Source organism: Portunus trituberculatus, chromosome 47 (assembly GCF_017591435.1).
Source record: "Portunus trituberculatus isolate SZX2019 chromosome 47, ASM1759143v1, whole genome shotgun sequence".
In the NCBI taxonomy this organism is placed as follows: Eukaryota; Metazoa; Arthropoda; class Malacostraca; order Decapoda; family Portunidae; genus Portunus; species Portunus trituberculatus.
In genome coordinates, this window is record NC_059301.1 from 2,097,606 (window position 1) to 2,124,298 (window position 26,693).

The 26,693-nt window shown below is 39.6% G+C and overlaps 1 protein-coding gene across 8 annotated transcripts in view; it reads right to left on the reverse strand.

The window, feature by feature from the left end:
* LOC123520623 (pre-mRNA-processing factor 40 homolog A-like) overlaps positions 1-26,693 on the reverse strand; it is a 121,823-nt gene that overhangs the window by 73,374 nt on the left and 21,756 nt on the right. For all 8 annotated transcript variants that reach the window (XM_045283074.1, XM_045283080.1, XM_045283079.1 and 5 more), the window contains exons 3-6: positions 26,346-26,643; positions 25,353-25,482; positions 13,107-13,252; positions 2,814-2,926 (exon numbers count right to left, since the gene is read on the reverse strand). In XM_045283074.1, the coding sequence (XP_045139009.1) occupies positions 2,814-2,926; positions 13,107-13,252; positions 25,353-25,482; positions 26,346-26,643 (687 nt within the window). The remainder of the gene's footprint in view (positions 1-2,813; positions 2,927-13,106; positions 13,253-25,352; positions 25,483-26,345; positions 26,644-26,693) is intronic.

Genomic DNA, 26,693 nt, shown 5'->3' on the forward strand with positions numbered 1-26,693 from the left:
TGAGAGGCCTTTTTGGATCTGTCAAGCAACCATGCAACTCTATACAGAGGCCTTATCTGCCCAAATATGGAGAATTCTTTGCATATATGACGATGTTCCATTCATACTGGATGGATGGATGGAATCAGAAGTTTTTTCTTTTTCTTATCAATTCCTCTCCTCTCACTGACTGTCTTCAGCCTTTTTCTCACTGCTGCAATATTGCATCTCTTACTATCTTCTACCACTATTTTCATGCCAATTATCTTACTGACTGCATGCCTCCCCTTCTTCTCCCCACTGCAGAGGACTATCTTTCTCTCATCCCTATTCTGTCTACCTCTCTACTGCAAAAGTTAACCAATACTCTCTCAACCATTCAACCCTTTCACTGGTATACTTTAGAACTCACTGCCTGCTTCTGTATTTCCATTTACTTGTCACCTGAACTCATTTAAGAGACAGGTTTCAAGACATTTATCCCATTCTTTTAGCTAACTCTCTTGATGCTGTTTGGGAACTGGCATCTCAGTGGACTTTTTTTGTTTAATTGTTTTTAATACCTATGCCCAGTTTTTCCCTTGTACATAAAATAAGTTGTCTGGCTCATAATGAGAGAAAGAACTTTTCTTTCCCAGCATTCCATCAAGCTCATCCTCAACAGATGAACAGCAAGTAGATGCATTTCATTATTATCATTGCTACTATGTACTACTACTAAGATTACTTCTACTGCTGCTGTGACTACTTTTATTGTGTGCTATCATTATCTTTATCTCATAGTGGAGATGTGTATTGTCATCAATTAAATTACTGGTAATGTTTTTACTTGTTTTTGTACAACATAACATATCAATGAGTATCTAAGGGATGAACATTTATACTATATCACTTACTCCCATCTTGAAAGGGTACACAACATTTTTCTAAAAAGTAAATGTGTATTTTCACTATGAATTTTCTGCTGAAAGTGAAATTGATAGGAAAGATACTTCCTTATAGTTAACATATATTAAGATGTAGGTATGCATGTTAATATGTAAGTTAATATGTAATATGTGGATTTTCAGCTGTAGAACTGCAACATTAATAGATTGAATATTATTATTTTTATCATCATTATTATTATTATTATTATTATTATTAAAATCATAATTATTACTATTATTACTATAATCATTATTGACTACAATAGCCTTACCTGAGTATATCCTAAGATATCAAAGAGAATTTGCACATGCAAGTATAATGCACAAAGCTATGATAGGAATAAGGCAAGAGGTACTTAATAGAAAAAAAGCACATTTCTCAAAGCAAGTGCAATAAAAACTGGCAATTGTCAATCAAAGCAAGGCAAGAGACCTTATGTGCTGCCATACAATAGTGATATTATTTGTGTGGCTTTTCTGTGGTGAATCCAACACTAAAATAACAGTCATGCTATTTGGCCACATACAACTCACTGCGATCATATTCAGCTATGCTGGCTGCATACAGTGCTTGTCAGGCCAGAAAGTGTGGAAAAGTAACATGTCATCACCTATGACCAAATTCTCTTTACTTCCTTTAACACTAAACAATAAAGCAGGATTCATTGTATATTGCCATCTGCCAACTACAGTATACAGACAATCTATCTCTCTCTAGCCAATGTCTGTATGTCAGTTTTAAGTTTCTTACTCTAATTAAAATAATATTTTTCCCAACTACTGTGTATTAAGGAGTTCAAAGAAGTTTTTGACCCCTAAATATCAGCTATTATTTATGCTTTAGTAAGAGAGACTGTCAAATCAGGAAATTGCTGTGAACTGCTTGGTTCTCAGAATTGTTCAATGTTGATAAAAATCTATTGAAAGGTAGGAGGGCTGCTGCCTCACCACCTCAATAGCCAATAGGGCATAAGTGCAGTGTTGGCCAGGAAAATCTGAATATTATACATAGATAACTAGAGACCAATCCTTGTATAACCTGCAAAGAATTTTATTTTCTCTCTTTTTTTTCAGATTTGTAGCAAGTCTTCAGGAAATACTACTAATGAAAATCTCATAAGCTTTAATTTCAGTCACATTATTACCACAGTATAACTCTTTACATTCTGTGGTGCTGCAACTATATTTCAAAAGTTGGCAATATGAAAACTTTTATGCTCACACACACACACACACACAACACACACACACACACAAAAAAAAAAAAAAAAATAAATAAATAAATAAATAAATAAAAAAATAAATAAATAAATAAATAAATAAATAAATAAATAAAAAAAAAAATAAAATAAAAAAAATAAATAAATAAAAATAAATAATAAATAAATAAATAAAAGAAATAAATAAAAAAAATAAATAAATAAAATTAAATGAATAAATAAATAAAATAAAATAAAAATAAATAAATACATAAAAGTTTAAAATACACATTACATAAAGTATTCCGTGCAATCCGATTCTACTTGCTTTCAAATAAATTTCACTGGGGAAAATTATGTGAAATGCCATTAAAAGCCTTTGTTTTTAAGAGAAAGAAATACAACAATGAGAGCTACATTTATCTTTTGTTAGGTTGTTAGATACATTTTTGTTGTAATGCTGCATAAAACTTCCAAGCTTGTGAACAATGTTAACATAATTCACAATGGATTACCTCCCAAAAAACCAGGATGTAGCTGAAAAAAGAATCCCAAGGGCTGTTGTGACCTCTGGTAAAATGCATACTTGATATAAATGGCATACATTTATTCCTCTCTTTCTTTCATCCATCTACACCATATCTAATCAATGTCATCATTCAATACTACCACTGCATCATATTCCTATCACTTTCCAAACACTTACCCTTGGGAACAGTAGTAGTGGTGGTGGGGACTTGAATGGCAGCCAGTGTTGCAGCCATAGCCTGGTCAAGAGCAGACCCTTTCTTGTCCTCAGGTACAGCCACAGCCTTCTCTCTGAAGGATTAAGTTTGTTCAGGCATTGTACAAATCATTTGAAATGTACGTATACAAATAAACACACAAACAAGCACAAGATGTGAACGTAAATTTCACAAATTTGAATATACCTATACAGTATCCTCAAGTTTCATGCTTGGTTTCCTTCCAAGGCAAAGTGCTAAACTCAAGGATCATGAAATTGGAAACACTAAAAAGATATTCATCCATTTCAGCTGCATGGCCTAAACATGTGTGTATTCACCTAGTTGTAATTTTTACAGGGCCTGGGTATTATACTCGTGTGGCCCCATCTCCATATACAACACACATCCAACTTTCCTTTAAAACTATGCACACTCCTCGCTGACACCACCTCCTCACTCAGACTATTCCACACCTCCACACATCTCTGTGGGAAACTATATTTCTTCACATCCTTCAAGCATATTCCCTTGGCTATCTTTTTACTATGCGATCTCGTAGTTCTATTTAAATTTTCCTCTCTCAACATCATTTGCTCATTATTCACTTCATCTAAACTGCTCAACAGTTTATAAACCTGTATTAAATCTCCTCTTTCTCTTCTTTGTTCCAAGGTAAGCAAATTAATTTCTTTTAATCTCTCCTCATAGGTCATTTCTGCCAATTCCGGAACCATTTTTGTTGCCATTCTCTGCAATCTCGCCAACTTCCTTATATGCTTCTTTTTATAAGGGGACCACACCACCAAAGCATATTCCAATCTTGGTCTAATCAGAGTACTAATTAATTTCTTCATCATATCTTTATCCATATAATGAAAGGCTAATCCAATATTTCTAATCAAATTATATATTTCTCCAAACATCTTGTCAATATGAGCCTCAAACTGCCCATGGTCTTGTATTATCACTCCCAAATCCTTTTCCTTTTCCACCTTTCTCAACACTACTCCTTCACCCATCTTATATAACCCTCTTGGCCGTCTTCCACTCTTCCCCATCTCCATTACATGACTTTTGCTCAGATTAAATTCCATCTCCCACCTCTTGCTCCACTCCCAAATCCTATCTAGATCTGCCTGTAAAATTTCACAATCTTATTCACTCTTCACACACCTACACAATTTTGCATCATCCACAAACAAATTAATATAACTGTTTACTCCCTCTGGTATATCATTAATATAGACAAGGAAAAGTATTGGTGCCAGCACTGAACCTTGTGGGACTCCACTCTCCACCACCAACCAGTCCGACTTTGCATCCCTTATTACCGTTCTCAATCTCCCTCCATCTCAAATAATTTTCCATCCATTTTAACAATTTTCCCTTCAGTCCTCCATAAATCTCTAATTTCCATAGCAGTCTCATGTGAGGTACCTTGTCAAAAGCTTTTTTCAAATCCAAATATACACAGTCCATCCGTCCCTCTCTCTCGTGTATTTTGTCAACCACTCTCGAATAAAAGCTCAGTAGATTCGTTACACATGACCTCCCTTTCCTAAAGCCAAATTGATGATCCGATAATAACTTATGATCCTGTGTGTGTATTTACCTATTTGTGTTATTACAGTGTGTGTGTGTGTGTGTGTGTGTGTGTGTGTATTTACCTAGTATTTACTAAGCTGTCTGTGTCCTGTCTCCATATCTATTAATGTCCAGCTTTTTCTTAAAATCATGTCATATCTCTCCATTTCTGTGTGTGTGTGTGTGTGTGTGTGTGTGTGTGTGTGCGTATTCACCTAGTTGTAATTTTACAGGGCCTGGGTATCATACTCGTGTGGCCCCGTCTCCATATCTACACACATCCAACCTTCCTTTAAAACTATGCACACTCCTCGCTGACACCACCTCCTCACTCAAACTATTCCACACCTCCAAACATCTTTGTGGGAAACTATATTTCTTCACATCCTTCAAGCATATTCCCTTGGTTATCTTTTTACTATGTGATCTTGTAGTTCTATTTAAATTTTCCTCTCTCAACATCATTTGCTCATTATCCACTTCATCCAGACCGTTCAACAGTTTATAAACCTGTATTAAATCTCCTCTTTCTCTTCTTTGTTCAAAGGTAAGCAAATTAATTTCTTTTAATCTCTCCTCATAGGTCATTTCTGCCAATTCCGGAACCATTTTTGTTGCCATTCTCTGCAATCTCTCCAACTTCCTTATATGCTTCTTTTTATAAGGGGACCAAACCACTCCAGCATATTCCAATCTTGGTCTAATTACCGTACTAATTAATTTCTTCATCATATCTTTATCCATATAATGAAAGGCTAATCCAATATTTTTAATCAAATTATGTTTCTCCAAACATCTTATCAATATGAGCCTCAAACTGCCCATGGTCTTGTATTATCACTCCCAAATCCTTTTCCTTTTCCACCTTTTTCAACACTACTCCTTCACCCATCTTGTATGACCCTCTTGGCCGTCTTCCACTCTTCCCCATCTCCATTACATGACTTTTGCTCAGATTAAATTCCATCTCCCACCTCTTGCTCCACTCCCAAGTCCTATCTATATCTCCCTATAAAATTTCACAATCTTCTTCACTCTTCACACACCTACACAACTTCGCATCATCCGAAAAACAAATTAATATAACTGTTTACTCCCTCTGGCATATCATTAATATAGACAAGGAAAAGTATTGGTGCCAGCACTGAACCTTGTGGGACTCCACTCTCCACCACCAACCAGTCCGACTTTGCATCCCTTATTACCGTTCTCATCTCCCTCCATCTCAAGTAGTTTTCCATCCACTTTAATACTTTTCCCTTCAGTCCTCCATAAATCTCTAATTTCCATAGCAGTCTCATGTGAGGTACCTTGTCAAAAGCTTTTTTAAATCCAAATATACACAGTCCATCCATCCTCTCTCTCTTGTATTTTGTCAACCACTCTTGAATAAAAGCTCAGTAGATTTGTTACACATGACCTCCCTTTCCTAAAGCCAAATTGATGATCCGATAATAACTTATGATCCTCCAGGAACCGTATCCAATATTTCTTTATCACCCTCTCACAAATCTTACCGACCACACTTGTTAGAGACACAGGTCTATAGTTAAGAGGCTCTTCCTTACTGCCTCCCTTATAAATGGGCACCACTTCAGCTCTTTTCCACTCTACTGGTACTTCCCTGTTTCTAATGAGCACCTTATAATATCATATAATGGATCAATCAATTCTTCTCTACATTCCTTCAATAATTTTCCTGAAACTTCATCTGGTCCCATCGCTTTATCATCTTTAAGTTCCTCCAACATTTTATATAACTCCTTTTAGGTATCTTAATGTCATCCATGTGCACATTTCCTTGTACATTCTGAGGCTTTACAAACATTGTTTCTTTAGTAAATACTTGTTGAAACCTATTATTTAGCAATTCCGCTATATTCTTAGGGTCATCTACTATCCCTTGCTCTCCTTTTAATCTTTCAATGGACTCTCTCTTTTAAGTTTACCATTTATGAACCTGTAAAACAATTTTGGATGTTCCTTACTCTTGTCTACAATATCTTTTTCAAATTTTCTTTCTTCCTCCTCCTTACCCTCACATACTCATTTCTTGCCACTCTATAATTCTCCTTATTTAGTATATTCCTGCTCTTTTCCATCTTTTCCAAGCCACATCTCTCTTTTCTTTAGCCTTAACACAAGTTGCATTAAACCAATCCTTTCTTCCTTCCTCTCTCGGTTTATACTTTGGTACAAATTTCATAACTCCTTCTTTATAATATTTCATAAAAATCTCATATTTTTTTGCACTTCTCTGATTTGTAACATCTCCTCCCAATCTAATGTTCTGAAATAATTTTTCAAACTTTCTGTGTCCATCTTTCTATAATTCAATCTACCACTCCTGTATGTCTCATCTTTCCTTCGCTGTGTTATTGCCATCTGCATTTCCATAACCACATGATCACTCTTCCCAAAGGACATTTGTATTGTATATCCCCACATAGGTACACTTCTCATGTTAACACCAAATCCAGTCTAGCCGGTTCATCATCTCCTCTATATCTAGTATTTTCTTTCACCCTCTGTTCCATCATATTTTCCATCATTAGATTAAGAATCTCTCTCCCATGCTTCCTCTCCAACACCACTTACTAGATTTTCCCAATCCACCTCCTTACAATTAAAATCTCCTACTAGTATCACCTTTCTTTTTCCAGTTAATACACTTTCCAAACTCTGTAAAGTATCCTTGATCATATTGTCGTATTCCTTAATGTCCAAGAATTTGTTTTAGGAGGTACATAGGTCACCATGATTATTAATTCTTTTCCATCACTTTTTAACCTTATGCTTATCACTTCTGCGTTGTTCTTCCCATACCAAACCTTATCCACATTTATCTCCTTCTTCGTCATAATCATAACTCCTCCTCCACTTTTACCCTCTCTATCCTTTCTCCATATATTATATTTATTATCCAAATTTACCTTTGTTTTTTCATGTAATTTTGTCTCAGTCAAACACATTATATGAGGCTTCTCCACCATCATATAGTCTTGCAATTCCAATCTACTTGACAGTATCCCATCTATATTAGTATACATTACGGTCCACCCACTGCTCCCTCTAGGGGTTCCTCTGCATTCCTTCTCTCCACATACAACTTTCTGATTCTCTTTCCTATAACTCTCCAAAAAAACTTTCCTTTTTCCTCTTCAGACCGCTCATCATTTTTCTTTCTCGCCTCTTCCAACAATTCCTTATATCTTCTCTTCCTCATTTCTATTTTTTCTTACGTACACCTCTTTGCAACCTTCTACCTCTCTTAATTTTGATGTTCTATATAAGATATCCTCCGCAGATTGTTGTGACTTCAGTACTACTTTAATCGGTCTCCTTACTCCCTCCTTATACGGACCCAGTCTATGGATCTCTTCCACTTCTTCTTGAAGGTCTTTTTTTTTTTCATCATCATTTAGATTTTTGAACAGATCTATTACCGTTTTTAATTCTTCTTTAATTATCTTAGGCTTATATGTTATATTTTGTTCTTTCATCCCAAATATTAACACACACTTCTTCTTTTCTGCTATTTCTCTTATCAATGTTTCCTTATTCTTCATAACATTAACCAGTTCCTTGGACCTTTCTTTTTTGTCTTCCTTCAACTGATCTTTAATTATTTCTTGTAATCCAACCATCTCTGCTTCCCTCGACTCAGTCCATTGTGTTTTATTCAGTTCCCACTCCCTTTCAAACCTTTCATTCTGGTCACTGATCATTTCCTTAAAGTCATCTTTCTCCTTTACTACTCTTTCCATTTTCTCCTCCAACCGTCTCTTGTATTTTTCAACCTCCACTCTCAAGTGTGCATTCTCATCCACCAATCGTTTTTAATTCTCCTACAGTCTCTTAACTCTTTCCTTCAAAGCCTTGCGGAATTCTCTATCCTGCTCCTCCTCACTCTTCTGAACTGTTAATTCCTTCACCAACTCCTCAAATCTCTTCTCCAACATTAAAATCTTGCATTGTTGCTCCTGTTGAAGATGGACTCATGTTTTGACTGGCCATTTTCGGTTTTGCTCCCTGGGCCTCATCGGCATATTTTGAATTTGGTAACTTATTTCTTACTGGTCTATCCATTTTATTTCACTCTTCCTGGGAGCATGTGGGTGTGTGGTGGTGCGCACTGGGGGCCAGGCCTGGTAGCTACGTGTGTGAGGTGGGATGCATTGTGTGTGTGTGTGTGTGTGTGTGTGTGTGTGTGTGTGTGTGTGTGTGTGTGTGTGTGTGTGTGTGTGTGTGTGTGTGTGTGTGTGTTACCTAATTGTATTTACCTAATTGTAACATACGGAAAAGAGCTATGCTCGTGTTGTCCCGTCTCCATATCTATTAATGTCCAGCTTTTCTTAAAATCATGAATATTCCTTGCGTTGACCACTTCCACGTCTAAACTATTCCATGCTTCCACCCTTCTATGAGGAAGCTATATTTTTCACATCTCTCCTATAAGTGGCCATTTTAGTTTTTCCCATGCCCTCTCGACATTCTTCCATTCCACATACACAGATCTTCCCTATCCATTTTTCCATGCCAATCATCACTCTGTATATTGCTATCAGGTCTCCCCTTTCTCTTCTGTTTTCCAGGGTTGGAAGTTGCATTCTTTTCAGTCTGTCTTCATAAGTCAAATCTCTTAAGTCAGGCACCATTTTCGTTGCAGCCCTCTGTACTTTCTCTAGTTTCCTTATGTGTTTCTTTAAGTTCGAGCCCACTGTATTGTTGCATATTCAAGCCTCGGTCTTATCATTGCAGTAATTATTTTCTTCATCATTTCTTCATCTAGATATCTGAACGCCACTCTTATGTTCCTCAATAAGTTCAATACTTCTCCAATTATTTTGTTTATATGTCTCTCTGGCGATAGGTCATTGGTAATTGTCACCCCAAGGTCTTTTCTTCATGACTGGTTTTATGTCTTCATTTCCTATCTTGTACATACTCCTGATTCTTCTTTCACTCTTGCCAAACTCTATTTTCTTGCATTTTGTCGTGTTGAACTCCATTTGCCATGTACAGCTCCATTTCCATATTCTGTCCAAGTCTTCCTGGAGTAGTTCGCAATCTTTGTCACATCTCACTTTTCTTAACAATTTTGCATCGTCTGCAAATAGGCTCACATAACTGGACACCCCATCCACCATGTCATTTATGTAGACTGCGAACATTACTGGTGCCAACACTGATCCCTGTGGAACTCCACTCTCCACCAATCCCCATTCTGATGGTCTGTCCTTAATTATTGTTCTCATTTCTCTTCCTACCAAAAGTCTTCCATCCATTTTAGTAAACTGCCATGCACTCCTCCTACCATTTCAAGTTTCCAGATCAGTCTCTGGTGTGGTACCTTATCAAAGGCCTTTTTTAAATCCAGATATATTCCATCAGCCCAACCATCTCTTTCCTGTATTACATCTATCACCCTCGAATAGTAACATATCAGGTTTGTCGTGCATGAACGCCCTTTCCTAAAACCAAATTGACACTCACAAAGTATGTCATTTTCTCCAAGAAGTCTGTCCATCTAGTCTTCACCACCCTCTCACACATCTTAGCTACCACACTTGTAAGTGACACTGGTCTATAGTTCAATGGGTCTCTCTTGTTACCTGATTTATAGATTGGGACAATGTTAGCTCTTTTCCAGTCTTGGGGCACTACACCTTCCCTTAATGAGGCATCAATTACTTCACAAACTTTTTCTGCCAATTGCTCCTGCATTCTCTTAAAATCCATCCTGATACCCCATCAGGTCCCACAGCTTTTCTCACTTCTAAACTCCCCATCATGTTCTTGATCTCCTCCACAGTTACTTGAAACTCCTTCATAATCCCTTTCTGTTCCATTACCAGTGGTTTGTCAAAAGCAGTCTCCTTTGTGAATACCTTCCGAAAGCATCCATTCATAGCCTCTGCCATTTCCTGGGATCTTCACTGTATACTCCATTTACTTCTAAACTTTCAATACTTTCTCTATTTTTGATGTTGTTGTTCACATGTCTGTAAAAAGCCTTGGTTGGTCTTTACATTTATCAATTATATCCTTTTCTTGTTTCTTTCTTTCTTCTCTTCTAATCAACACATATTCATTTCTTGCTCTTTTGTAACTTTCCCACTGCTTAATCCGTCTTTTCCTTCTCCACCTCTTCCATGCATCCTCTTTTCTTGTTCTAGCCTTTTCACATCTATCGTTAAACCAGTCCTGCTTTCCAACTTCTCTATGTTGTCTTATTGGTACAAATTTTTCTCACCTTCTTTGTATATTTTTATAAATTCCTTCCACTTTTCATTTGCTCCTTAGCACTCTTGAATTTCATCCAATTTGTCTCTTGAAAGAATTTCTTTAGGTTTCCAAAATCTGTCTTGGCATAATTCCATCTTCCCACTTTATATTCTTCATTTCTTCTAGATTTCTCTTCGTCTATCACCTTGAACTCCAAAACTGCATGATCACTCTTTGCTAAAGGGCACTCCACCCTCATCTCCTCAATGACCATTGGCTCTGTACTAAAGACCAAGTCCAGTCTTGACGATGCTCCCTCTCCTCCAAACCTAGTATCTTCTTTGACCCACTGAGTTAACACATTTTCCATTGCCAGTGTCAATAGTGTATTTCCCCATGTTGTCTCTGATCCTTCCATTGACCAGTCCTCCCAACACACCTCTTTACAATTAAAATCTCCCATCATTATAGTTCGTTCACAGCCACCCAACATTTCTTCCAGACATGTTCCTGTATCACTTATCATTTCTTCATATTCCTGTACTGACCATGCATTTGTCTTAGGTGGTACGTACACCACTATGTAGTGCCTCTTTTTTCCTTCATTAGTTTCTGCTCTGATCTTTAGCACTTCTGCCTTTCCCATACCTTTTTCACTTGATCCACCTTTATATCTTTTTTAACCAGCAACATCACTCCTCCTCCCATCTTACCTACTCTATTTCTTTTCCAAACGTTATATTTCCCTTCTCCAACCTTCATCAGGTCTTCTCCTCTCTCAGTTTTGTTTCAGTAAGACCCACAATATCTGGGTTCTTGTCCCTCAAGTAATCGTTGAGTTCTAAAATCCCGATATCACTCCATTTATGTTGGAATACATTACATTTCGCTCATATGTAAGTTTCTTTAGTCCTTTCTTGCTGTACTTTTCTGGGTTATGAACCACTTCCTCAGTCTCATATCCAAGATTCTCCAGAAAAACTCTTTCTTCTCTTCTTCTGTCCTCTCTTCATTTTTTTCAAAGCCTCCTTTCTCAACTCATTTAACATTTCTCTTTCCTTTTCACCGAGATCTCTTCTCAACCAAATCTTCCTTGTTGTTTCCTGCTGGGCTAGCCTCCATGACTTCTCCACCAATTCATCTACATCCTTTTGTGACTTAAGTTTGATTCTTATTGGCCTCATACCTTCTCTTGTGAACTTTCCAATTCTATGGAAGTCCTCTATTTCTTGTACTAGGTCTTTTCCTCCTCTTGCACCACATTAATGATATTATTTATCACCTTTTTATGTTTTCTCTCTCTCCATTTTACTCGGTGTCTTATCCTCCTCCACACCAAATATCACCACACATCTCTTTTTGTCTACAGTTTCCCTCACCAATGTCTCATTTGACTTAATAACCTTCACCACTTTCTCAGCTATCTTCTCTTCTATGATCTGTTGATCTATAATTTCAGCAAGGCCCAAAGTTTTCTCCCCTGACTCTTTGATTTCCTTTTCCAGACTTGCAACTTTGTAATTTACCTCCTTTCTTTCCACTTCCTGACTTTTTTCCATTCAGCCTGCTTCTCCATCACTTTTCCTAGAGATTCTCCACATTTTTCGCAATTCACTTTAATTAGCTTAACTTCCTCTTTCAGTGCTGCATTTTCCTTCTTCATATCGGCACAGTCTCTTTTACATTGTCATAACTCGTTTCCAGGCCCTCATACTTTTCAAACAGTTTTCAATTTTACCTTCTAACTCCAGAATTTTCTTCACATAAGTGCTCTTCTCCATTATTCCTTGAAACCCTGTGAAGTCTGATTCCTCTTTCGAGTTCACGGCCGCCATGTTGCGCAGACGTAAACAAACCAGCTGATGGCTCAAACGCAGGCTACAGTTTATATTTACCTTCACTGGACATTATTTTGCTAATCAACAGTTAACATGACTATATGGAGACGGGACAAACATTACCAGCTCCTTTCCCACCTTGGTTACTCTTAGGTAACTGTAGAATTATAGATGATTGCTCTGGAGCTCAGCGACCACCTCCGCCATCGGCGATGTCCCGTGTGTGTGTGTGTGTGTGTGTGTGTGTGTGTGTGTGTGTGTGTGTGTCATCATGTTGTTTCCACAGATTAGAGTCACTTGACATGGATGATTTCCTTTTGTAGGACAATGAAGAATCAATAAAGTAAAGAAACCTAAGAGGAAGAGATGCTGGAATGCTTGAGTGACATAATTCATACTGAAAACACTCATGAATTCCAGAAGAGAGAGAGAGAGAGAGAGAGAGAGAGAGAGAGAGAGAGAGAGAGAGAGAGAGAGAGAGAGAGAGAGAGAGAGAGAGAGAGAGAGAGAACTTGTCAACATGAAATAAGGAAATGGCAGCCTATGAGGCCAGTTCATTTTCCATAAATTACAAATAGAAAAATACAACTAGGTGAATAAACACACTCAGCCTCAACATACTGTTCTTCTTCAGCCATGATCTTGGCCTTCAGGTCTTCTAGTTCTTTGGGGATGGTCCACTGGGATTCCTTGGTGTTAACATTGTGGTAGTACACCTTGCCACTCTCTGACTTGTACTCCTTCCATGGGCACTGGGAAAGTAGCAGCTGCATGGAGAGAAGAGGAACCATATGAGGCACGGATACTACAAATTGGAATCAGAACATTAAACATATCGCATATACTTGAATGTAGGGCGATCATGATTTCTGTTCAGGAAAAAAAGTTATGAACAGTATACCTTGCACATAGTCTGACCACCTACATGGAGGACAGCATCCCCTAACATCTACCAGATAAAAAACAAAATGTTTACCTTATAATGCTGTGCTGATAAAGTAATGACAGGTTAAAGTATCAATTTTTTGAGAGAGAGAGAGAGAGAGAGAGAGAGAGAGAGAGAGAGAGAGAGAGAGAGAGAGAGAGAGAGAGAGAGAGAGAGAGAGAGAGAGAGAGAGAGAGAAGAGAAGAGAAGAGAGAGAAGAGAGAGAGAGAGAGAGAGAGAGAGAGAGAGAGAGAGAGAGAGAGAGAGAGAGAGAGAGAGAGAGAGAGAGAGAGAGAGAGAGAGAGAGAGAGAGAGAGAGAGAGAGAGAGAGAGAGAGAGAGAGAGAGAGAGAGAGAGAGAGAGAGAGAGAGAGAGAGAGAGAGAGAGTTTAAAATTTTGTACTCCAGAGAACCCTGGATACGACATGCACACTTGTGATACCACCCCAGGTGAGAGGGTTAATCCTTCTCACACTAAAGACCTGTATACACTAGTAGTGAGTGTGTGAAGGATGTTGCATGTGGTGCTGAAAATGAGTTCGTATAGACAACCTATGCACTCCTCACTCTGACAGGTTGATAAATAAAATATAAATGGACCAAGAATGGCACCTCGCACTTCATAGAAATTCTGAAGGAACATCCTTGCATGAAGAATATAAGAAGCAAAACAGAAATAAAAGTTTAGAAACCATTAAAGCAGAACTGATTGTTCACAGAGGCACACGTTTCTCCATGTCAATGTTGGATGTCCGTCACCACCATCCCCCACTATCTGGTGATAATTCCTCTCTCTCTCTCTCTCTCTCTCTCTCTCTCTCTCTCTCTCATAGTGTTTCCATTTTGTAGTTTTTTGCAGGTTTTTGCGCACGCGCGCGTGTGTGTGTGTGTGTGTGTGTGTGTGTGTGTGTGTGTGTGTGTGTGTGTGTGTGTGTGTTTACATATTGAAGCTTCTCTCTCTCTCTCTCTCTCTCTCTCTGTTCGCGCGCAATTTATTTCGCGTTTGAAATAATGTATATTTTGCATGACAGGTATATGTTGCCATTTGCTACACATGCTGGCATGCAAATGCTAGATATATTAGGGGACTCTTTTCAACAATAAATAACAGTGTTTACTGCAAATGAGATGCTTCACTCTGATATAAGACGCTTTAGGCTATCTGTACAGACAGAAATACTACATATGGCAATTTATGATTGCCATATATTGCGCTAATTTTTATAAGCTATATGGTCCATTCATCTTTCGTCATGGAGGGCAAGACGGTGAAGGTGCCCTTATACCAGGTGTCGGAGCTGGAGTACTTAATTTTAGTAAGTATATAATTCATTACATGAAAACAAATTATATATTGTACTGTATATATTATGGAGGCTTTATTTTATTGAATGAAATCTAAATTTTATCTTTCTCTTTCCACAAGCCTGAGGATCCTGGTGGGGATGAAGTAGGGGGTGGTGAGGGACTGCCACCATCCTCTATGCCTGGAGCCACCACTCCCCACCAACCAATACAAGACACCTCCTCTGCCCACCCTCACCACCACCAGGCCACAGCCCTCCACCTCTGGCTTCACCGCACTCCCTTCCACCTCCGCCTTTCCCTCACAGCCCTCCACCTCCGGCTTCACCGCACTCCCCTCCACCTCCGCCTTTCCCTCACAGCCCTCCACCTCCGGCTTCACCGCACTCCCCTCCACCTCTGCCTTTCCCTCACAGCCCTCCAGCTCCGGCTTCACTGCACTCCCCTCCACCTCCGCCTTTCCCTCACAGCCCTTCACCTCCGCCATCACAGCACCACCACCCAAGAGATTCAGGGAGAAATCTCCCGAACTGAAAAAAAAAAAAAAAAAAAGTAAAATATAAAAAGTAAAATTTTGTATTGTTTTCCTTTTTAGCATAGCAGTGGGAAGTGTATTGTAACATACAAATATTTTTACACATCCTGATATATAGTATGTGATGAATATATTGAGTTTATGGCTAAAATATTGATTATTCAATACTGAAGCTTCAAATCTTGGCGCGCGGGCCGCCCGGATGGAATGCTGCGCGTGTTTTCTAACTTCCGGGGCAAATGGGTTAATGAGAGGCTCTACTATAAATACACACACACAAACACACACACACACACACACACATACGAGTATAGTGGTACCTTGCCATAACGGACATTTCAGAGGTAAAGGGAGTGTCCATTACTGTGAATTGTCCGTTACTAAGAGAGAGATTTGTCTGTGAGACCCTCAACCCTCACCTTTCCTTTTTCTGGAAATTTATTCTCTTTTAATAACATTAAAAGATATCTTTAACATTCAGACTACCTTATTCAATGTTCAGTTTTGAAATAAAAAAGAGTTCATATATATTTAGAAAGTCCACATAACCTGACACACCTTATACATGCAGTCTCGCTATGGATTATTGTCCTGCTACTACCTTGCCGTATAGCCACCCTTACAGCTAATCTAAGAGAGTAATCTACAACATGATCTAGCACTTCTTGGAAGAAGTTGAGAGAGAGAGAGAGAGAGAGAGAGAGAGAGAGAGAGAGAGAGAGAGAGAGAGAGAGAGAGAGAGAGAGAGAGAGAGAGAGAGAGAGAGAGAGAGAGAGAGAGAGAGAGAGAGAGAGAGAGAGAGAGAGAGAGAGAGCTGTATTGCTAACAGTATGCTTACTTTCTGCCACCATACTGAGGACACAATTTGTTCATCATGCCATCTAGAAGAAAACCAGCCCACTTCATACTAAATTACCCTCAGTTAAAGAAGTAAGAAATGAAACTGTAGACCTCTAAAGAACAGTAAATGAAGACAAAAATCAAGTGATTAGGGAGTTTTTGTTAGGGAAAGAAAACCTAGCAAAGAAAAGTAAAATGAATTATGGAAGTGTAGAGAAAAGAAACTGAAAAGGAGAAAACGTGTCAACAGTGATACCTTATATATACTAGTTTATAAGCATTACAGCAAGTAGTGCTGCGAGCGTAGGTTGGGCTTCCTCACTCGGGGCAAGGGTTTCCTAGTGGGTGGGCTTTGAGATAGGAGGTACTAAAAAAAGTATCCCTTTTAGCCCATATATTCCCGTGAAAAGCCCACACAGTGAAAAAAAAATAAATAAATAAAAAAAATTTAAAAAATGCCATTGGAGCACTGTTACACTAGCACATTTTTGTCTGCACTTTCATCAACACAGGCACTCTCTCTCTCTCTCTCTCTCTCTCTCTCTCTCCTGCTCAGTGTGGCAGTATTATTACTAGAGATTGACTGATATGTTTTTTTCAGGGCCGATACCGATACCGAAAATTAGTAGTCAAGGAGGCCAATAACCGATATTTGGAGCCGATATTCATTTGCAATATATATACATACATACATACATTTATATATATTTATATATATATATATATATATATATATATATATATATATATATACATAACCCTTGGCTATCGCGCCAATTGGGGCTGAAATAGCAGCGCCATAACCAGCGATAGCTGAATTGATCTTGGTGGGAAGGCAGTTTTGGCCAATGAGCGCTCAGATATTCCATGACGTCATGGCAGGGCGCGCGATAGCAGGCGTCTGAGGCCACGATAATGAAATTTTAGCAGCTTTTCATGGGTGCGCGATAGCAATAAAACGCGATAGCCGAGGGTTGACTGTACACATAAACATGTTTTATTTGCCTTATAAGCTTATTAACACGAAAGAATAGAGAGAAAGAATAAGAGTTGGGGGGGGAGAGCATGGGAGAAATCTTCATAAGTTACTTTTGAAAACGTTTCTATGAAATTGCTTGTTACAAACAGTTGGCAGCAACGCCGCTGTCCTCCAAACCAGGGGCGGATCTAGGATTCTAGGTGATCTGGGGCTTAGCCCAAGGGTACAGATGTTTTTTTTTTTTTTCGCCACGCACACTGAAACTACATTTTTTTTTACTTCAACTTACCACCAATTCAAAGCAGACAAAAGACATGGAGAAGACTTCAGAATTCAGTGTAATGTGCGCTCTACTCTTTTCCTCAGATCCTAGATCAAATCTGGGGCTCTTGGAAAAACATTTGGGGCTTGAGCCCAAGTAACCATCCCCTAGATCTGCCCATGACTTTAACCCACACCACAACTTCCTCCTATGTTCCTTGTTCTCCACCGTGTGTGTAAGCACTGTGCATACACAGATTTCACTACTGATTGGCTGTTACCGCGGCTCTGCTTATAACCAATCAGATGGTGCTGTGGGTGGGACAATGCTGGAGACAGAGTAGTGACAGCAGACAGAGAGGCACGGCTGCATCAGAGCCAAAATAACCAAGTTTTAAATTTATCTCTTACCAGCCGTCAAATTTATAAAAAAGGCAGATGCCGATATGTGTAAAAATGCTTAATATCGGCGCCAATAATCGGTTGATCCCTAATTATTATCCTTGCTTGTACAACAACATTCAAAGAGATATGCCTAACTAGCAATTCACACTGGCAGTCCATGGGTCCAACCAGACCAGGGTCCCAGTTCGACATGAGTATCACTTTGATGACCTCCACAGGTAGGCAGCTGCCACTCTGCACCTTATTAACCCCTTCGCGCCGGATGTTAAAAAAGCCCGCCTGTATGATATACGGGTGGTAGTGCCGTGCCGAGTCTGGAAACTCGTGCAAGCTTGTCATACTTGTCGTCTTTGTGTATTATGCTGTTATTTTTAGTCACTATATCGCCTTGAGAGAGAGAGAGAGAGAGAGAGAGAGAGAGAGAGAGAGAGAGAGAGAGAGAGAGAGAGAGAGAGAGAGAGAGAGAGAGAGACATTTGACATTTGCTAATATTTTAGACACAAGTGGGACGCATGTAGCTTATCTTCGAGAGGAAGAGGGAGGAGGGAGGGAAGGAGAGAGAGAAGAGAGAGAGAGAGAGAGAGAGAGAGAGAGAGAGAGAGAGAGAGAGAGAGAGTTGTTTTGTATGTGTGTGTGTGTGTGTGTGTGTGTGTGTGTGTGTGTGTGTGTGTGTGTGTGTGTGTGTGTGTGTGTGTGTGTGTGTGTGTGTGTGTGTGTGTGTGTGTGTGTGTGTGTGTGTGTGTGTGTGTGTGTGTGTGTGTGTGTGTGTGTGTGTGTGTGTGTGTGTGTTACAAGGCAGGACGCATGTAACTTATCTTTCGAGAGGAGAGGGGAAGGAGGGGTGGGAGGAAGAGAGAGAGAGAGAGAGAGAGAGAGAGAGAGAGAGAGAGAGAGAGAGAGAGAGAGAGAGAGAGAGAGAGAGAGAGAGAGAGAGAGAGAGAGAGAGAGATGGGAACAGTCTATGCCATTGGGTAATTTTAGACACAAGGTGGGATGCATGTAGCTTATCTTTAGTGATTGGTGGAGACAAGGATGGTGGGAGGAGCACTAGGATTTCAAGGACAGCATACGGCGTGTGTAGTTGATATCCAACACACTATACGGGACAACTGAACTGAAGAAAGCTCAGAAAAGAAATATGACGTCTATGTAGGCGTCACCGTATTTGCTACTGGAGCTTCATGACGCCCACATAGGTGTCACCGTAGTGAAGGGGTTAAAAGTTTTGTAAATTGCAGACAAACCAAACAAGTTGCAATGATATCCAGAACACAGTAGATAAAAAAAGGACGTTTTTGGCTTCTTTATCACGTCATATGTATATTCATCGTGCAGCCAAGGGGAACTATGGATGTGTGGGGAGGGAGGGATGGAGGGAGAGAGAGAGAGAGAGAGAGAGAGAGAGAGAGAGAGAGAGAGAGAGAGAGAAAATATATATACAGTAAAGTCCCGGGTTACGTCGGTCTCGAGTTACGTCAAAGTCGCAGTTACGTCAGTCCACTATAAGGCAATTTAAGATTAAAAAAATTGAAAATTTATAAATCGTTAAGTGCGGGATTTATTGTTATTGTTGGTGGTTGCCCGCCACACCGCTCGCCTCACGCTTGAATACAATAACACCCTGCCTCAGTTCCACCACACCATCGCCCCTGGCAAGAGTGTTATCCTACTTCTGCATTTACAGACTCAAGCTCTTAGTATCTTGCTCAATGGCACCAAAGAGAAAACTTCTTAGTGACAGCAGTGATGCTAAGAAAAGGAAAACCAGGACAAGAAAAAGAGGACATAATTAAAAGACATGAGAAGGGAGGCAGCAGCTGTGTGTGAGGGAGGGAAGAAGAAAATGGGAAGCCCGTTACCATGACAACGGGGAGGTTGACGACCTTGAGGGCTCGCACACCCATCAGAACAATAACAACTCCGGAGCCTTCGCCTGGGCCACACGACACTCGCAGCTGACTTGCACCGTCTGCGCCTGTCTGCTGATCCCTATTGCCCTTTCCTATTGCATTTCCTGCCCCGCTGCCCATGCTTCTACTTCCACTGCACTGCACTACGCTCCCAGCTGTCTGCTCTGTGGGCGTCACAACATTCGACCTGCCCACCCTCCTGGCGGCCTCAGGCATCCACCCCTCTATACTAAAACTCATCTGTACCTACCTATAGGGCGTTGGCCATGTCTGCCATGAGACTATGCCAAATCTCCAATAAAAACAAACTACTCACTGTCCTGTAGTCATAGCATTATAAAAAAATAACGTTCTCAGAACATTCAGAAACCTTAATTAAGTGGTAGATGATATAAATAATTGTCATATACGAAAACAAATTAAGCTAGTTCATATACATGGACGGTGATGTGTCATATCAGGTCAGGCGACGTTGCCACTCACGACCCAGGTGGAATTTCCCGGGGAGGATGGGGGGGTGAGTCAGGTCGCCACGCACGTGTCGCTTCACTTCTCCTCTGGTCACTACCATGAAAGGACCCCCTGACGCTTCCCCGTCATACACTGTCTTGCGCAGCCAGACCAAGGAATTCATATTCTGCCTTAACAGATATTTCTTGCAAGAGAAAGCAAATCGGGCAACACTCTTACCTTTAACTCAAGCAAGGAACCACTCCATATATTACTGTGTTTCTACTCGTATGTGCACTTATTTGACAAACATGTAAATTACTTGTCTCATTTTCATGTATATAACCAGAATCTTTATTGCATTTAATGTACTATATAGCTGTATAGGTATTTCTGACTTCTTTTAATGAAGTAGAGAACGATCATCACTCCGTTTTCTTTGAAGAAGGTACTGGTATAGCAGTGGCAACGTCGCACCCAAGAGGAGCCACACCTTGTGGGTAGCTACGGATGAGTTCTAGTATAGGCAACCTGCAGTCCTTCGCGTTCGTGGCCCTCATCAACAACAAAAACAAGATTGTGTTTCATATTCCTACATAGTTGTAAATAATATAACAATATAACCTTTAACTTACCTGAATGACCATAAACAATGATTGGTTGAAAACTCGATAATATGCTTTGAAATGTACGGAAACTCGAGTTACGTACAAAATCGACTTACATCATGTTTCAGGAACGTAACTCTGACGTAAACCGAGACCTTACTGTATATGTATATAGGATTAGTATCTAACCAGTCAATTATTGAGTGAAATCCATTATATATATATATATATATATATATATATATATATATATATATATATATATATACACAACCCGCTTAACAAAGGGGTTATGCTCCTAAAAAACACTTCGTTAAGTGAAACTTCGTTAAGCGAACCGATTATAACAAGCTGAACCCCTGATTTGAACTTCCATTGAGAGTAAGCAAAGTGAGAGTGCATCATAGTACAGTAAAAGGTTTAGTGAAAGTAAAAATTATGAACTTAAACATTTAGGTAGTTTAATTTGTCATTTTAATGTACACTAATGTATGTATGTATGTACGTAACTTTATAATGTTGATGATCTTAACTTTATGAAGGGAGGGAGAGTGAAACGGGAAATACAGTAACCGGTAACCTGTGGAATGTAAACAAATTGCGCATCATGGTACCGCATACAAAACTTATGTACCACATTTCCACAAGGCTTTCCATTTTAACCATTGTAGAGTCACGAGTTCATGTGGTTCTTGTAGCTTTCAAGGAAGATGCAGTCTCACCAGCCTTCTTAATAGAGTCTGTTGACTTAAAAATAGTAGACAGTAAATGGAGTCAAGATGGTGGCAAGCAATGTTATTAGTTTTCTGGCCTCTCTCTCTTGTCTGTGAATAATACCCAGCTTCACTTCAAGAGTAAGACACTTCCTGGTCTTCTTAGGAACGTTAGGCCACATTGCAGGGCGTTTTGGTGGTAAGTTGAACTAGGGAAGATGAGCTGCTGGTGACGTTGTTATGTTTTGACTGGGGAGTGAGTGGTGCGCATGATCTTGATCTTGATCTTGATGCTACGGGTGACGCAGAATTTCTTCTGAGTCAGGCCTTTGTATCGGCAGCGCCTATGTTGTCCACGAGAGGCTTGTTCTTGATCTTTATTCTACAGGTGTCTCAGGATTTCTCCTGAGGCAGACCTTAGTACCAGCAGCTCCTGGTGTATTCAAAAGCCTGTCAACTTGCATGATATGGTGGGGCTTTCAAATATGGAAAAAAATTACCTGGATAAAACTTCGTTAAAGCGAATTTGGTGTTCGTTAAACGAGCAGATGGTAATAAAACGAAACCTTCGTTGTAGCGAAATTTTGTTGTGTGAACCTTCGTTAAACGGGGTTGCCTGTATATACTATTGTAGCAGAAAATTTGAATGCAAAATTACATGCTCTCTAAACTTTTCGCTATACAGGCAACCTCCGCTTAACAAACGGGTTACATTCTTATAAAAATGTTCGTTAAGCGAACTAATTATAACAAGTTTGACCCCTGACTTGAACTTCCGTTGAGAGTAAACAAAGCGAGAGTGCATCATAGTACAATGAAAGGTTTAATGAAAGTAAAAATTGAGGTTAAACATCTAGGCAGTTTAATTTAAGTCATTATAATGTACACTAATGTATGTATGTAGATAACTTTATAATGTTGATGATATTAAATTTATGAAGGGAGGGACAGTGAAATGGGAAAACACTAACTGGCAACCTGTGGAATGTAAACAAAAGGTGCATCATTGTACAGCATACAAAACTTATGTACCACATTTCCACAAGGCTTTCCATTTTATCCAATGCAGAGTCATGAGTTCAGGTGGTTCTTTTAGCTTGCAAGGAAGATATGGTCTCACCAGCCTTCTTAATAGTCTGCTGACTTGAAAATAGTAGAGACAGTAGATGAGTCAAGATGGTGGCGAGCAATGCTATTAGTTTTCTCGCCTCTCTCATGTCTATGAATAATATCCAGCTTCACTTCGAGAGTAAGACTTCCTGGTCTTCATAGCAACACTAGGTGACATTGTAGGGCGTTTTGGTTGCATGTTGAGCAAGGGAAGACGAGCTGCTGCTGACGCTGTTATTGTTTTGAACCAGGGGGAGTGAGTGGTGCGCGTTTTGTCCACGAGAGGTGCTGGCGTATTCAAAAGCCTGTCAGCTTGCGTGATACAGAGGGCTTTCAAACTTGGAAAAAATTACCTGGATAAAATTTCGTTAAAGTGAGTTTGGTGTTTGTTAAATAAGCAGATGGTAGTAAAAGGAAACATTCGTTGTAGCGAAATTTCGTTGTGTGAACCTTCATTAACTCTTTCAGGGTGCAAATAGGTTTTTGGGTCATGTCTGTGAGACGCAAATTCGGCCGAAAAATCGAGGTTTGCAGAAGTGGAAAAAATCAATATTCTCATGCATAATAGAGTGTTACGCATCTACTGTAAAAAATTTAGGTCTCTACTCACCCTGGAAAGTGGTGCAATAATGATGGGAAGTTGGCTTTCTGGTGGTACATTGTGCGCTGTTGAGTATTGCCATCGCAGCGGGTGGCTATTTCCCGCCACAGCTTGTGCAGGTGATCTCACTAAATTACACAGAATTTTCCGCCTGATTTGAACTGCAGTTGCTCAGAACTGCTCCAGAATATGCCAGGGTAATTATTTTTCACACCTGAGCATACATAATGCCCACACAAATAATATAAAATACGTTTTCAGAGTGTTTTCTTGATATACATATCATGGGCGAGGATACGAATGCCCATATATGATAATATACGAAATACACAATATACTACCAATAAATTAACAATATCTGCTCTCTAATAACAAGATTTGATCATTACTCTTGTTATTTCTGTAAATAAATGCACAAATAGCCACTAGCGATGTCGTAAAATAATAACAAATGTGAAAAAAGGGGCATCTGATACTCTACTGTGTGGATGCCATTGTGATGGTGCGTCCCATGAGTCAAGGGAGGATGGGAGAATGTCATCTGGCAACTAGCAACAGCCAGGAGGCGCACAGTTTAATTCTGTGACTCATGAAATATGGGACCACGATCGTGGACAGGAGGCATTTCCCTCAAAGCCACGGTCGTGGTCCAGAGCATTGAAAGGGTTAAAGGAAAAATCGCTTGGCAAATAAGGCATGTCATGTGTCGTTTAAATGTCTTTAAACGTACAGGCAATCCCTGCTTAACGAAGGGGTTACGTTCCTAAAAAACACTTCATTAAGCAAAACTTCGTTAAGCGAACCGATTATAACAAGTTTAACCCCTGACTTGAACTTCTATTGAGAGTAAGCAAAGCGAGAGTGCATCATAGTACGGTGAAAGGTTTAATGAAAGTAAAAATTATGAAGTTTAACATTTAGGCAGTTAAATTTAATTTAAGTCATTATAATGTACACTAATGTATGTATGTACGTAACTTTATAATGTTGATTTTAAATTTATGAAGGGAGGGAGAGTGAAACGGGAAAGACACTAGCCGGCAACCTGTGGAATGCAAACAAAGGGCGCATCATGGTACCGCATACAAAACTTATCTACCACATTTCCACAAGGCGTTCCATTTTATCCATTGTAGAGTAACAAATTCAGGTGGTTCTTTTAGCTTGCAAGGAAGATACAGTCTCACCAGCCTTCCTAATAGTCTGCTGACTTGAAAATAGTAGAGATAGTATATGGAGTCAAGATGGTGGCCAGCACTGCTATAGTTTTCTCGCCTCTCTCGTGTCTGTGAATAATATCCAACTTCACTTCGAGAGTAAGAGACTTCCTGGTCTTTTTAGGAACACTAGGCCACATTGCAGAGCATTTTGGTGGTAAGTTGAGCGAGTGAAGACGAGCTGCTGCTGACGCTGCCATGGGAGTGAGGGGTGCGTGTGTTGTCCACGAGAGGCTTGATCTTGATCTTGATCTTGATTCTACAGGTGTCCCAGGATTTCTCCTGAGGCAGGCCTTAGTATTTGCGGCTCCTGGTGTATTCAAAAGCGTGTCGGCTTGTATGATACGGCGAGGCTTTCAAACTTGGAAAAAATTACCTGGATAAAACTTCGTTAAAGCGAGTTTGGTGTTCGTTAAACGAGCAGATGGTAGAAAAATTAAACCTTCGTTGTGGTGAAATTTCGTTGTGTGAACCTTCGTTAAACGGGGTTGCCTGTATACTGTATTAAAAGGTAACAGTTGTTTACATCCTGCGCCCTCTAGGGAAGCGGTGGCGTTGTGGATACGGTAGTGAGCATAGGATCGGGCAGACGTCCATGCATAGGTTTGAATCCCACCACATACTGGTTTGAAGCTATGCCATTTGTCAAATGGTTTAAAGTTACCTACATGTCACCATGGTACCCAGGTTCTAGGTGGTTACACCAAAGATGCACTTGGGTGTTGATATTGGCCCTAATATGGGTACCACTATGAATAAAAATTGCCTGTGCCACTAATGGGTGGAAGACGAACAGAGCTTCCTACATATACTCTTCAAGTATGCCTACGGGTGGTATAGGGAGGGAAAAAAAAAAAAAAAAACATGCTACACACACACACATATATATATATATATATATATATATATATATATATATATATATATATATATATATATATATATATATATATATATATATTATAATATGAGATGAAGGCAATGAGCCATCCTACACCAGCTGTCCTACCTCTGCTGGAGTCTTGAGTTCATCTGGCTTCTCCCAGGAGCTTTGCCGTGTCACTGTGTTGTAGTAGTACACACGACCACCTGGGGCTTTGTGCTCTGTCCACACACTTTTTTTCTCTTTAGGAGATGGCCTAGAATACAAACACATAGACTATACCATTCAATTTATAATAACAATCAAATAATCTAACAATAACATGTAACAATACTACTAGTAAAAATACTAGTAGTACTATTACCACTATTTCTACAGTAAGTCTGTTAATCTGAACATTTTCCTAGAAGCCCAAATTTTTTAATGTAGGGTGAAAAATTCATTTATGGCCTAAATTAGGTCTCAAATTCATCCTAGCAACGAGGAGTGGAAGCATTAGATGATATTGATGTTCCCCTTCCTCCAACCCCAATAATAGTGGGCATGAAATAAAGTTTTCAAGGAACTGGTTCTTTGGATTGATGGAGCTGTCAGAACCATTTCTGGGTGAAATTAGTAGAGTGTGGCTCTTGGAATAACCGGTGTGCTGCTTGGCATGACAAAACCGATAATCCGATCCACTCCTGGTCTGCTGCTCATCAGATTAAGAGACTTTTACTGTATTACATGCACTAATACTACTAATAATAATAACAATCTACCTTTAAACTAGGCCAGCAATCCCACACAGAGTACCCATAAAAAAGCACATGTTCACACACATCATTCATGCATGCTCGTAGCCCACACTTATACATTAAGCTACTGATAGAGAAAACAATAAGGATATTTCATCATAGGACACTAGTAATATAAAAAAATTAAGTACACTGATATAATCTAATGGTGGGACACTCCTCTTAATAACTAATGACTCCCTTGACTTCTATTACTACTTTAATTCAATCAATTTCATTTCACACATCCTATTTAAGAACACAAACACACACACACACACACACACACCAAACCAAAATCCATGGCTGAAGTTAATTAAACTAATTTAAGTATTACACTCACGTAGTCTCATTCTTCATAGCTGCAGCAGGAGCTGCAACATTTGCAGCTACAACTGCTGCTGCTGCTGCCGCTGCTGCAGCAGCAGCAGCCGCAGCAGCAGCACTAGGGGCAGTACCAGGAAGTCCTGGGGACTGTGCAGCTGGCATAGCAATACTAGCTGGGGGAGTAGTGGCAGGTACAGCTTGACTGGGATCAGCTGCCGGGGAAACAACATTCTGGCTGGTGGCTGGTGAATTACTGGGTTGAGGAGTATTAAGCTGTGGTGCTGCTGAGATGACAGCACTATTTCCTGCCTCTCCTGGAAAACACAAAGATGAGAGGACTGAGTCTAAAGATTCTATTCTACAT